This window comes from Trachemys scripta, chromosome 10 (genome assembly GCF_013100865.1).
Source record: "Trachemys scripta elegans isolate TJP31775 chromosome 10, CAS_Tse_1.0, whole genome shotgun sequence".
NCBI lineage: Eukaryota > Metazoa > Chordata > Testudines > Emydidae > Trachemys > Trachemys scripta.
The window spans coordinates 61,994,039-62,009,300 of record NC_048307.1 but is presented as its reverse complement, the minus strand read 5'-3'; the positions used below and the strand labels follow the sequence as shown (position 1 = coordinate 62,009,300).

The 15,262-nt window shown below is 40.9% G+C and overlaps 1 protein-coding gene across 1 annotated transcript in view; it reads right to left on the bottom strand.

The window, feature by feature from the left end:
- Positions 1-13,938, bottom strand: part of WDR72 (WD repeat domain 72) — a 187,541-nt gene extending 173,603 nt beyond the window's left edge. Inside the window, exons 1-3 of the mRNA XM_034784930.1 lie at positions 13,867-13,938; positions 2,383-2,547; positions 938-1,044 (exon numbers count right to left, since the gene is read on the bottom strand). Of these exons, the coding sequence (XP_034640821.1) occupies positions 938-1,044; positions 2,383-2,535 (260 nt within the window). The 5' untranslated portion in view covers positions 2,536-2,547; positions 13,867-13,938. The remainder of the gene's footprint in view (positions 1-937; positions 1,045-2,382; positions 2,548-13,866) is intronic.
- Positions 13,939-15,262: the final 1,324 nt, after the last annotated feature.

Below are 15,262 nucleotides of genomic sequence, written 5' to 3'. Positions count from 1 at the left end.
TCACTAAAACATGCTGTAAGTTGGGGAATCAGCCAGATATTAGCTCCCCAGAGGCAACAGCAAGGAAAGTAACCAACATGAGGGCACAGTGTCAAACAACACATTGTCCAGCAAAGGAGTTACAATTCAATGACTCACCTATATGAGGCCACACCAAGGGAATTGCTCAACCTTGCCTGGAAACTCAGCAATGCCCCCAGACATGCCTGGACTTGTACTCTCCAAGCACATAGGACTGAGGGTATAAAACAGATACAGTGGCCCCATGCTGGGCCTTTCTCCTTCACCCACCTACACTGCAAGCAACAAGGACACTCTGAAGACTCCAACTAGCAAGGCATTTTGAGAGACAGCCCAGGCTGGAGAGAGTTCAGGGGGAACAACGGTCCCACAGTGCCTGGCTGCACCCCAGGGAACCCATCACAGCGGGGTGCTGCTGAGCCATGAGAGGATTCTTGAGAGACAGCCAACCCTGTTACAGGGCCTGGGCACATCAACCTCTCTCATAGCTTCATTCCCTTGAGAGTCAGTATTCATGATGCTAAAGAGTCTTCTGGTCCTGCCAATGCCCTCCCACAGCTCTGTGCTCCTGGTTGGCATAGGGCCTTGCTGCCCCCTGACAACGCATTCTCTTGGGAATGGGCTCCTGGCATCACATTGATTCTCTGGACCTGCCAGCCCTCTCTGCATTCCAAGGGATGGGCTTCCCATCTCCATGTTGTGTGTGGGCCAGCTGATAGTTGGGCATGGCAGAAGCAGAGACCCTCTTTGAAGAGGAATCCTATAGAATAACTTTACTATACTAAGTGACCACTGCACCTTTCCATGTTATGGGGGAAATGGATTGAAAGTCTGCTGCCAAATGCACAATTTGTTCTTAAACCTTGCCACATGGTTTAAGATGCAAAAAGTAATTTGAAAACTCATAGTTACCTACCCATTTTCAGTAGCACTAACCACATATGGTTGTTTCTCAAAGTCTCTTGCTTTCGCCAAGCATGTTACTGAAGCAGTATGACCAAAGAGAATTTCTTTAGATGAAATCTAGGAGAGCAATGCAGTTATTTCACTTAACTAAAACAGTACTTTTTTGTATAAATCATCAAGTAATCCAAAATTAAGAAATACCTTCATTATTAATTTTATTACTGACTCGTAGACAGTACACATTGTATTCCTACATAAGGCCAGATTGTGCCCACCAGCTCCAAGGATGCACAAGCAGAGAAGTGTGTAAGCCGCACTTGCCTTTTGCACCACTGCACAGAGCAAGGCACAACTGCAGTCCCTGTGATCACTGTGGTATAAAGACTGCCCGTTTTGAGTGGCTTCTGGTGTGCAAGATGCTCCAAAAGAGTCAGAGAACAGGACAGCCCCAGCCCTGCCACCCACTACACACCAGATAGCAGAAGTGGCTGAGCGCACTAGGGATCTGATCCAGCAATGCACTTAAGCAATAGGCTTCACTAAATCTAAAGGACCTGTATTTTGATGGGCAAAATAAGACTATATTTTTCAATTAAGTTAGCTTAACTTATTGGAAAGCCCCATTAAGATGCCAGAAAACATGGTTTGAAGCCGCGTTAGCTTAACGCTATTGAAAAGTCCCGTTAAGATGCCAATTAACTCATTTGAGCTAACATGACTTAAAAAAAGGTATGCTCCCTCTAAACACCTACAAGCTGGGGGAGGAAATCTGCCTTAACTCCTACTGGCAAGGTGTAACTTCGCAACACTCCCCAACCTATGTCTGTTTGTAAACGGCATGCTTGAGCCCAAACGAAGAAAAAGTAAGAGCATGCCTGAGAACACAGCAGAATCAAAGCCATAAGAATGATGGGTTACAGTAAATAAACATACTTTTGCTACAAAATTACATCACTGATATATTTTACACTTCATCCCACTTGGTCCATCTTTCCTGAAACAGTTCATTTGTTAACTTAAAGAATATAAGGCTTTCCATTTCTCTTAGTTCTTTCATTCCTATCAACAACATTTCTATAATGGGTACCTTCTCTGGAACTAGAGGACCACACTTTGCCAATGATTTTAAAGAAGAACTCTCCAGAACAGGACCCATCATAATTATACAGATTTACTAACTGCCATCATCTGCTGCACTGGATCTCAAATTGTGGTCCATGGCTCGCTAATTGTCCATGGAACACTCAATGAGGCCTGCAAAGAACTGGCTGCTCCCGTGAGATTTACATTTTATTTTCACATTTATGATATTGGTTAATTCATTTTCTCCAATAAAAAGACCCCCACACATTATCTTTTACACTAATCACAATTGAATTATATATAGTCTATTAATAATAAAAGGTGAAACTCCAACCAGGTTATTTGACAGACAACACCAAAGTGGTCACAAACCTTTAAATCTGATGAGAGAGTCCAAAGACATATTTGCCCTTCTTGACTTCCTGTAACAATAGTCTGCTGGTCATCTGTAATCATTATGGCAGTGATGCTGTGAGAGGGTGCTCTTTTCCCCCACAGTGCCACAGCTGGCACTGAGGTCTTCATAGTGTACAAAACCTGAAAATAAAAAGAGGGTAAAATAGTTGTAAATAACACAAAATATGAAAAATATAATCCCAAACATTTCAAAGGGGTGATCCCATGATACTGTTCAAGGAGCCAGGTTTCAGAGTGGTAGCCATGTTAGTCTGTATCAGCAAAAACAACGAGGAATCATTTTGACACCTTAGAGACTAACAAATTTATTTGGGCATAAGCTTTCGTGGGCTAGAACCCACTTCATCAGATGCATGGAGTGGAAAATACAGGAGCAAGTATACATGATGTATTTATACCTGCTCATGTATTTTCCACTCCATACATCTGATGAAGTGGGGTATAGCCCACAACAGCTTATGCCCAAATAAATGTGTTAGTCTCTAAGGTGTCACAAGGACTCCTCGTTGTTTTTGTTCAAGGAGCATAAATTGAGATTTTGAGTGTCAGGTAACTGAACAATGATTGGTTGCTGTTGCAAATACACTACTAATTCCTCATTATTGCTACCTAGTTATAAAAGATTAAGAATATTTTGGGAACCATATGGGTTTAAGACCACTGCAATAAATACTATTAATTTAATTTAGATTAATATGATGACATTTCCAAAAATGAAAAGAGTACTCAAGCCATGGTTGTCCAAGCAGCTTTCCCCATAACCACTCTCTGAGATTTTCTATATGGGGAGGGTTTGAGTTCCAGAACTGTGCTTTAACTCCCTTTGTTTGGGTTTGGGTTTTTTGCCTTGTGCTGGCTCAACTTGCTGGCCTAATTCTTTTCTTGTGTAGCTTCCATGGGCCAAAAAACTTGAGGAACAACTGCTATCTCATATTCACGTAATTACTTTTTCACCATACTTTTTGTTGTTCAGGTTACTATGCTCTAAAAAATGTCTAATGCAAGTCTGGAGCGCTCCCATTAATGTCAACTGTAAAACTCCCTTTGTCTTCAAAATAAATAATATAGAGATCTGAATATGGTTTGTTGCATTGCCTAACTTGTCTAAAAAACATGGATCTTCAAATATTTCCATTGTTATGATTCTCTAGGTAGTAAGTTTTCTGCCCTATACATATGTCTTCTGTTCATATCATGTGAACTGATTGTTGAAAGGGGGAGCAGAGAAGTGCTTGAGTGCTGGATTTTGCACCTTTAAACGTAAGTTTTTTTGCACAGGAACATACATGTTTTAACATTAAGTTGATTATCTACCCTATCATTATTTGGTTGCTTGTGCCAGAGCCTTAAAAGGACACTGTAAACTACAGTTTTAGAATTTGACTTCTAAAACTTTATTTTTAATTCTCTGTGAACTTATATAAAATATTTTTTCCTATCCATTTTGTCCTTATCCACTTAGCAATCACTGAAGTTTTACTTTTTCTTTCATTTCTGCTACAAAGTAAACATCATATCAGCTTAACTAGGAATATTCTGTTAACAGCAAAGCAAGCAGGAGGAGTTCAGTGTTTCTGTAGGTCCTATAAAAATGGTAACTACTAATTTAACAATTTTAGAGTAGGTCAAATTTTGGATCTGAGGATTTAAAAGTGTTCCTACTATCTAAATACAGTGGGACTTCTCCTCCCGGACCTTGCACTTTGTGTTGTGCTTCCTTTTACACTAGTTTGCACTCACTTTGCACAGTTATAAATGATTATACTGGCACAAGGAAGCAGAGAATCAGAACCAGTATTTTTACCAGGATATTTGATTTGATACTAAGCAAGTCAAGAGTAACAAAAGAGTGTCAAAACCAGCTAAAATTGTAACACAAGTCTCTAGAATAGACTGGTAGAAAACAGATTTACTGTATTTATACATTTTTTTCTTATTGTGGACAGACTGCTATGGATGAAGAACCATCCACTGTTTATTACCAAACTATTGCAGAAGACAAAATATTACAATTAGAAAGGAGAGTAGGTTAAGTCTGAAAATTTTATGAAGACATTTTGTATTTGTCTTTTTGTATTGTAGCCTCTCTAAATATAAAAGATCCATAGAAGGCACAGAATTAATGTAATATTCTTTAGTAGTTATTTTTCCTCTGCTGGTCTAATGTCTCTTTCAGATCAAGTTCATCTGATTCACGAAACACAGAACTATAGAAGACATTCCATTTTGCATAACAGTTATTCTGTTAGAATGTGTTGCTTTCGTGAGTTTTTTAGAAATACTGTGTATACATACACACTTTGTCTGACAGCATTTAGCTTTATCAAAGTTATTTTGTTATGAGGATGCACCTAGAGCAAAATTTCTTATATTTTATCAACAGATTTTTATCAGAGTATACCTTTTAAAGGTATAATCTGTTTCCACAAAGTCAAATACCGCCAGAGGCATATTTGGGCTACATGTAGCTTATCAGCACGTGTTAAATTCCACCAGCTCTGTCCACTCAAGCATGTCTGATTCTTGGTATTAACTCATAACCCGACTCTCAATTAAGCTTCTTTGCAATGCTAGGAAGGGACTCAGTTTGGATCCATAATAAATACTTTAAACTTTGAACAAAAATGTATAAGGAATCGGGAAGAAACAAAATTTTAGTTGTTTGGGGAAGTGCGAGGTAGGAACTACAATATACACCTTAATATTGCAACAATGTGCTGGCAAAAACCTGAAGTTCAAATATTCAGTGAAGAAATTCAAAATACTCATGTACCAACACCATGTTATCAGTGCAGTTAACAGCAAATTAAAAATATAGAAAATATGATTACAAGATATTAAAAAGCTATCACAAGTTTTCTATCATTCAAGACATTTGGGCCTGATTCTTAGTTATACTAGGGCCCTTTTCTGCCACTCTTGCAGCATGAGAGGACTTAGTGGGTATGGAAATGGCCCTCTGAGAATATTGCCTGAACATGGAGCCCCCTCAGCTAGTGCAGAGATAGCAAAGGGGCTATGCACTAATTGTCTTCCAGAACTAAGGCACGTGGCAGGAACAGATGAAGGTGTGTAGGGAAGCAGGCCAGAGCCCACTGTACTTAAGCTATTCAGTTTCTCCTAGGCCACACTAGGATCAATGAGAAGCAGAGTATATGTCAGAGTAGCCCTGAGACCAGCAACTATGTGAAAGAGCCTGGAAATTCTGAAATGAGCCTTATGGAATGGCTGACAAATGCTATCTCCTAGGCCAGGACCAGACTCAGACTTTAAGGTCATAAGGGACCATCATGATCATCTAGTCTGATCGCCTGCACAGGCTTCCAGATGCAAAGACACCTTTACAATACTTCCCCAAGCACAGGAACAGATTACCTGAGAACTAGAGGCCATTATATAATTCTCAAAGATAAGAATCTTAACCCTCCAAAGCTCTCTTGATGAGAAGTCTATGGATGTCAAGAAAAAAATTGGCTCCTGTCACTCCCTTAGGAGAACCATTTCCTTCCCCCATCCTGCTTCCTGTCCACAGCCTAATAAACTCCTTCCTTTGTCCTCCCAATGGACCATCATGATTACACTGCCCAGAAGTCTCCTCTCAAATGGCCATCTCGCCATCTTACACCAAGCTACAAGCCAGAGCTTTCCCTCCTCTGGCTCGCCTACCGACCATGTCTTGCCTCCCTTGCTGGTTCCTGGTTCTAGGGAGGCCTTAGCAACAGTGTGTTCTACAGAACTGCAACACAGAACATTATTAGCCTGGAAAAACTGTGTTATGAGTAAAGTACAGATCATATAATTTAGAGGATTTCAGCAATTTTACTTTTGCAATTCTGGATCATTTGTACAGAATCTAAACTGTAATTAAAACCTGAAGGCTCCTCTTATGCAGGCTGAGCAAGACCATTGGAAGCTAGGGTAGGGGCTCTGAGGAACCAGACAGCAGGTAGGCCATGCTGTCCTGGTATGGATTTCAAATAGAAATCAAGTCAGGACTCCTTCTCCTGATTGTTTTCTCTTTATGGATGGGGAATACCAGCACAGGAGAGGTGGGAATGCCTACGAAGTCTCAACACTGAGCAAAGAGGAGAAGGCCAAGTCACACCTTTTAGACTAGAGACAGTTCCCACATGGGACTGGAGCTTGCTTTCTCTGTAGAACCCCAGGATCCATAAAGTAAGCGAACCATAGCCCACCTGTTCCCCCACCCCTTCGGTCCCTGCCCTAAGAAAAGCATTTGTCGACAACAGACTTGCTGGGCAAGTCACACATCTCTGTGCTTCAGTTTTCTACTTCTAAAATTAGAATAACAACACTCCCCTGGCCCAAAGGAGAGGTAAATTTGTTAGGGTCCATGAGATGTTCAGATGCTAAGGAGAAAACCTAAAAACATGCAGTGAGATATGAAATGTAAAAACTAAGCCTGCACCCTTTTGAAGTCAATAACAACTCCCCCCGCCCCCAGTTAATCTTTGTATTGAGTTTCCTCAAAGAAACACTCCTCTTTGGAATCCTTCAAAGAGCATTATGTCGTTTAGTGATAAAGAATAAATGATCCTCCTAATTGTGAACATAGACATCAGCGCCCACCGTTTCTCATATGTATCATCCTCTGAATGACGAATTCCCCTCTCCAGAAATTGCTGCCTCAACAAGTTGGTGAAATTAAAAATTAATTCTGACAGATGCCTCAATCAGAAGTTACAGGCCATCATACAACATGTGAATAAAAGTTCCTCAAGTAGAAAGTTATATAGTGTAAAAAAACTTCAAAGAGAACTCTGCAGGTAATATAGTCAATCTACCATCTACCAGAAAAAAATCTTTGCGGGTTTACATTTCTAATTATTTTATCTTTGCTAGAACTTCATATTCTTGGATTACACATATACTTTATTTGTTGTTAAAATATCTTAAGAAAGACATTCATATTAATAAATGCCAGAGCTTTTAGAAACTAATTAACTGTAGTCAGCAAATACATTTAATCACCACAGGTGCAAAAACAAATGCATACTACAGACGTGTGATCAACAACAATAAAAGAATTGAGATGTGAAAGACTTATTGCTTTTATTAGGTCAACAATCGAACTATTTGAGGAAAGATGGGCTAAATGGGTTGAACTGATTAAAAACAACAGCATGTGTGCTTCCTCTCAGGCTTGCAAAATTCTACTTACCCAGCGAGACTAATATATTTTTGACAGGTGAGTAAAATATCATTAGTTTTTTTCATGAGCTTCCTCATCATGGTAAAATGTAAGGTAGTAAATTTTAGGCACAGGCTGGTAAATTTTCATGACAGTTTTGTAAGGCTGCTGTAACCAAGAACCTATTTTATTTCCATGTTTCTGTTCTGTTCTTTGGCTTTGTTTTCCTGACACCTGTGTTTTACTGCTTATGTTAAAAAAAATAATGGTCCTGTAGACAGTTTTGTTTATCTTTAATAAATAAAATTAGTTACTTTCAATAAAGGTATATTTTGACCTGCAGCCTACAGTCCCAGAGTGCAGTACTCACACAACCCCCACAAGCTCCTTACACATTATAACAGTAACACACATCATCCTTAAGGAAATACGTGTTGGTGGTAATTAACAGAATTTTCAAATAATATAATATAATCATTTCCAGGGCTTTAAAATTCCGTTCATTCACTGTCTGTAGCAAGTAAAAAATTCCCTGTAAGAGGCATAAAAAAAACCCAACAACCTTGCCTTGACCATTACATAACTTGCCAAATGTAAACCAGTTGTAGAATATAGTGCTGTCTTTCTAAGTCTCCAGACACATAGCTCCAATTCTGCTGCTGTGGCAGCTAATAGCTTTGCTGTTCATCTCAGTTGTCATTCAGAACCCTGTTTGCAGTCATGAAACTTAGAAGCATAGGTTAACTGCACTCTGCTACTGCTTGGGGAGTGGTGGGTGGGTCCGTGGACTTGTATGCAGGTGGGAGCAATAGAGGGGATAAATTAGGAAAAAAGAAATATGGTATTGACAGATATTTGATGGAGAAGTGGAAGTAGAATAGAGATATAGAAGTTATAGGGGAGGAGACAGGAAACACAATGTTGAAAAAGAGAAATAAGGGGTGAGCAAGGACAAGAGGAAATGACAAGATAGGAAAAGAGAACCATGATACACCTCTACCCCGATATAACGTGACCCGATATAACACGAATTCGGATATAACGCTGTAAAGCAGCACTCTGGGGGTGTGGAGCTGTGTGCTCTGGTGGATCAAAGCAAGTTCAATATAACGCAGTTTCACCTATAACGCGATAAGATTTTTTGGCTCCCGAGGACAGCATTATATCGGGGTAGAGGTGTAATAAAGAAAAAATGTTGTTTAAAAACAGAAAAAGACAAAAATTATAACAAAAGCAAGAGAGATGTATTAAATTATATTTTAAAGTTATTAAATAGGAAGTTGATTGACAATATATTGTCAAATATGGGCAATGTTTGTAATATTGTAAACATTTAAGCTAGGGACGCATCTGTCAGAAAATCAGAGGAGAAAGACCAGAGTGTTTTAGGCAATCACAGGATGACTCTGAGCCATCAATGTTATGTGACCATGAAAAAATGCAAATGCCATCCTTAGATGTATCTGGTGATGCATTTCCAATAAAGATAGGGAACTATTAATGTCAGTATATGAGATGCTGATAAAAACCCTAATGGAATGCTGTGTACAATTCTAATTACTCATGTTCAAGAAAGATGAATTCAAACTAGAACTGGCACAAAGAAGGGCTAGCAGGATGATCAAGGGAATGGAGAGCCTATCTTACGAGAGGAGACTAGAATAGGCTGAGAAGGGTTATGATTGCTCTCTGTACATATATAAGGACTGGGAACACACCTGGGAAGGAGAAGAGCTATTTAAACTAGAGGACAATGTTGGTACAAAAACAAATGGGTATAAACTGGACATGAATAAATTCAGGTTAAAAACTAGAAAATTTCTAACCATCAGAGGAGGGAGGTTCTGTAACAGCCTCCCTATAGAAGTAGTTGGGGCAAACAGCCTAGCTAGTTTTGTAATGGAGTTTGATAAGTTCATGAATGAGAGGTTTGTCTGCATTAGTAGGGGCCTGGACTTAATGACCCAAGAGGTCTCTTCCAGTCCTATATTCCTATGTTATTAAATACAATACACAGTGGAGAGTGCACAACTGAATGGTTCCTTTAAGTTGAGGGGACATGGCCTAAGGGTGTACGGAGGCGTATGTTTTCCTTGTTTAGCAAACTCTAGTCATCAGGATAGGGTGTGTTGGGTTAATTATTCCAACCCTGAACATATCGACCCCACATCCTCACTCCTAATGGTCCTCTATATTCCTGCCAGGACCCTAAGGATCTTACATATATTATTCAGTTCTGCTTTAAAAGGCCTCCTCCCTTCATATTCCTCCTTCAGGCCCAGCCTGGCTGCCACTATACTTCCATCTTAAAACTTAATGGGACTCCTCTTGGGACCTGTCAATGCTACTCCTTAAACGGCCAGAGGAGTCACTGTTGAGTGACATACAGCTCTCCCCTGGGATATGAATGTACTGCCTCTGCAGTCCAAAGGAGCAAGAGACTGGGACCCGGAATCAATACAACCCATTTTAACTAGCAAGAACCACCTAGTAATACCTTGTTTGTATTTCTTGAACGAGTGACACAAGAAACACTTATTTCATTCCTCACAGTAATTCACCACAATCAGAAGGAGCACAGTAAGGGCAACACCATCTCCCAGCTGCTGATTACATCAAAGGTTTGCAGCACAAATTCAATTTTATGATGTTAATCTCAGCCTGCCACTCAGAAATTTTCTCTGAGGGATATGATTTTTCTGTGGATTTCATTTTAAGAATGATTTTCTTCTTCTACAATCAATAAAGATATGTTTTCATCAAAAGACTCTATCTTGGTAGAATTCAATTGGCCATTTCAAACCCTTTTGGTGACATAATATTAATTAAAATAGTTTATGTTACACCTAAATTGGAAAATGGGGCAGTGAAAACAGCAGCTACTCAGAACACATGTACTTAACACACTAGTATGGTGTACAGTAGAATAATCTTCACTTCCTTGAGGTGGTCATGTTATTTTATAAATTATATCAATTTAAACTTACCAAAAAAAAGTAAATGCAAAATCAAAGAGTGTGTGAGACACAGTATAAGTTCTGGCCACCTCATCCCTAGACAATGAAGGCTTCACAGAAATTATTATCCTCTTAGCTAAACATTTATACAGCCATCAAACTTATATTTTTTGTAAGCTAATAAAAGAGACTCCTGCTGATTTTAATGAGAGTTCTCAGGGATTCTGTATTTATTTAACATGTAAATGTGGTTATGGAACCACAAACTATGTGGTTGTGGAACCACAAACATAATAAATAACTTGATGGAAAATAATTTCTCTCCATCATTGTTGCATTTGAGTGCTTTTTAACATCTACAGCAACAGCATGAAGTAGCTACAGAAAATGAAATATTCTTTTCTAGTAAAGTAGTGTAAATTCTCACAAGGGTATGAACTTTTGGTAATTCTTAAATGAGTAATGTCATGGAAGCCTTCTTGTATGGGACTCCATACAAGTTATTTATGTGCTGAAATAGCTTGCTTTAAAACCTTAATCAGGCTTTGCAAAATCCATTCAACAGTGTCAATAGGAAATCTTCTCTGATGAGCCAGGCCCATCTCTTCCTGCAAAATGAAAACGTTGATTCTTTAAGAAGGCCCACTCACATTGACTACAACTGGATCCGGATTTCATACTAATTTGATACCCATTGTACTTGTAAAGATGACTTTCTGAATGTTAACTGTTCCTAATGTGAACAGTGCTGTCTGCCTGAGTCTGCAGACAGGCAGCTCCACTGAATCTGCTGCTTATTATATCTGTTGTGTGGGCAGATACTTGCACCCATGCAAAGCCCCATTGACTTCAGTGGGACTATGCATGGACAAAAGGTTCTGCCAATATGGAAATGATTGCAGGATCAGGGCCACTGTTTGTAAAGTGCTGTGGAAAGACAAAGACTATTGAAGTGCTAACTATTACTATTATTCCCCAAGCCATGTCAGCCCATGGACTGAAGCAGAGTCATGTTTAATCTATGTTAGCTTTGGTAGAATTTCATTTTTATGTGGAATACTGGGATTCTAAAATGCATTAACCACAATTAAGCCTGCAAAACATGTCTGCAATTACGTTGTTTTAAAGTGAAAAGAAAGTCTTAGAATCCAACTAGAAGTCAAGAAGAAGTGGAGAATCTGAGAAAATAAAACTCCACAAAGTCTCATGAACAAATTGACAGGCAGTGCACAGCCAACTATGCTTTAAGGTAGTCAGAGTTTGTCTTCCTTAGGTGACCTTGGACTTATTTAGCACAAAAACCTGCTGATCAAATAGGTGGTGTTTTGGGTTCTGCTACACAATACCCAGTAATGTTGAAACAATAAACAAAACTGGAATCAGTTACAGAAAGGAAACAAAACAAATAAGCATTTTCCATACCTATTCAATGGCCTCTAATTAGTGGTATAATCACCTCTGATTAGTAATGTAATTAACTGTATCTTACTGAAGCTTTTCAACCCCAAAATTCCCCTTGTATTTTCATTTTGCTATTCATCCACCTTTGTGTATCTTCTCCAATATTAAATAGATGACTTCCCTGCACTGTTCTTTGTTACATGGCATACTACTGTTTAGTGTAAACATTTACCAGTGAGTTATTATACATACTTTGGAACCTACTTGTAAGCAGCTCAAATACAAAGAAACTCTGTTTAGAGTGAGGCAGAAAGAAAGTTCAAAATTGATTCAATGCACTGAATGTGCAGATTGCACTACTGGTTACAGTGAGAACCTGCTTATAGCGAAGGTGTTGTGTCAAGGGGAAAAAAACTTCACTAGAAAGGCCTACTAGTGTAATTGAATATGGTCATATTGACTAGCAAACTTCTCGAGCAGAAGTAATACACTACAATGAATGTCTGTGCTATTAAAGTTCCTAAATACCACATCATTGACATACTGACATGTCAAAACTTATCAAAATGGTTATAAATGCTCTGTTACTATCGCTAACACTGGTTTAAAAAAGTATCCTGACAGCACTGATGAATCAATGCAGTAACATCACAAGAGTTCACGCTGATCAGAGTAAATCTCATAGAGCAAACTCTCAATAAGAGCAACACAGAACCAGACCAGTTTAAAGGGGAATGGGCATCAACAATCAGCTATTTCAAATTGAATAGCATAGAATTATAACATGAAAATAATAAAATGGTAGTACTGTACAATACTTTCAAACCTGTGTGTACAAAGTTCATTTACCTAAATATAAAAGCCCTCATTTGGATTGTAGAAGAGGTTTTTCAAAGGAGTCTAGTGGATTTAGACACCTATAAAATAATGGAAGATATGAATCTAAATCCCCTACATTGCTTTGAGAATCCCAATCTAGATGTCTAACTTCAGGCACCCAAATATGAATATTACAAAACGATATAAATTATGGTATTTACCCTACATTCACATGGGTCCAAATCCTGAGGTCCTTACTCAGTTTTTACAGTCTTTACTTTGACAAAACTCCCACTGACTGCCATGAGGTTTTGCTCAAGGAATGAATAAAAAAGTGAGTAATGCAGTCAAGATCTGCACCTTAGAAAATCTGATTTACATAGCAGATTAAAGATCTAAAAACATGCTGCAAACCATGATCAGAGATATCTGGAGCAATGCTCTTCTTATCCACACAGAGGTGGAAAAAAAAACCCTACCAAACAAACAAAAACAAAATAATAGCACAAAAAATCTCATACCTGCCAGAAACGCAGGGTACTTTCCTACCCTCACAAAAATGCTTTGGGAAGCAAAAGCCTGTGATATGCCCCTAATAATGAGATATGTAGTTATTATTATTCTCATTATTAGTGCCTAACTGCGCAGAGGACCCGGTTAGGGATAAATATATAAAAAGACAGACTCTGCCCAAAGCCAAAGCACTTTCAGCCTGAGTAAAATGTTCTCCTATTGAGAACTATGCAACCCCCTGTAAAATATTCACAGATTTGCTAGATGTCTTACAGTTCTGAACGTCGGAGAAAGTGACTAAACAAACAACAAACTTTAGTCAGAAGCTGGTCCCCCATCTCTAACCTGTCGGTCTGGCACAGTGTGCAGGGCTGGCAAGAAATTGAGCTCCCATGCCCCCAAGCGCCCTGTCCCGCTAGCGGTGCAGGCTCTTCCTGGTGGACGCAGAGACTAACGGGGCCCCAAAGGGGCTTGAAAACGTAGGAGAGGGGGAATCTCACTGGAGGGGGGTGGCTGTCCCTGCAGGGGACAACGCGCGCAAGGGGAGCGCTCCCAGCTCGGATGCTGAGGGCAGCGCACGGGCAGAGCGAGCCTTACCTGCGGCGGCTCCCTGGGCCCGGGCCCAAGGCGGGACGCGGGAAGCCGGGAGGAGGGGACGGGGTGCGGAAGAAGAAAGCGCAGCTCGGTTTTATGCCGGCTCTGGAGCGGCTGCACCCTGGCCTGACCCCGCCTTGGCTGCGGACCGGCCGCCGCCGGCCTCCTGCGCTAGAGGTGGCCCCAGTGCGGCAGGAACTTGCTGTCCCTGCTCCTGACCGGCGGGAGAGGCGAGCCCGGCCAAGGCCCGGGACTTGGGCACTAAGCCCGCCCCGGGAGGAGACTGGGGCAAAGTGGGGAACGGGGCTGCACTGGGGGCTGCACACGCCCGCCCCCCGACACACACACACTGAGCTCCACGAGCCGAGAGCAGGCTCCCGCCGGCAGGGTGGGCAGCCAGCGAGGTGTGCCCAGGGCAGGCCTGCGAGGTAAGAGCTTCCCGCCTCTCCCAGTCACACTGCCCCCCTTGCTGCAGCTTCGGCAAGAGACTTGGCAACAATCTGGCCTATTTCTGAAATGGTAATTGGGCTTTGTATGCAGTGCAGTGGTAGCCCTGTCGGGCCCAGGATATTACAGAGACAAGGTGGGTAGGCAGCAGACAGTCCTGTGGCACCTTTAAGACTTACAGATGTATTGGAGCATAAGCTTTCATGGATGAATACCCACTTTGGATGCAAGGTGGGTAGGGTTGCCAGTTCTGGTTGGATGTATTCCTGGAGGTTTCATCACATGACAAAACATTTAATTGAATATTAATCTTTAATTCCTGGAGACTCCAGGACAATGGTGTTAGCACGTCTTCACTAGCAGCTTGTGTGGTCGCGGTGCAGCGCTGTATAAAAAACCACCTCCACGAGGGGAATAGCTACCAGCGCTGAGAGCGCGGCTGTCTGCCACTGTCTGCACTGGCACTTTACAGCACTGAAAGTTGCAGCGCTCAGGAGGGTGTTTTTTCACACCCCTGAGCAAGAAAGTTGCAGTGCTGTAAAGTGCCAGTGTAGGCAAGGCTTAAGTGAGGTAACTTCGGCTAGTGTGAGAGACAAGCTTTCACAGCCACAGAACTCTTCAAGTCCTGGGAAGGTACTCCCAGTGCCACAGCTAAATGGGAGTTGGTACAGATAGTTTAGCATAAGCAGTTAGCACATAATCTAAGGGACCATTCAAGGCTGAGTAGCCCACTAACACATCTGCAGTTGTTGGACAAAAAGAAGGAGTGTGATAAATGGAGGGGGGTGGGGTAGCTCCCTTTTATGGACACCCACCCAGCCAGTTAGCTATACAATTCCTCTTAGTAGCTGTTCTCTACTTGCTTTACCTGTAAAGCAGGGGTCGGCAACGTTCGGCACGCGGCTCGCCAGGGTAAGCACCCTGGCGGGCCGGGCCAGTTTTATTTACCTGC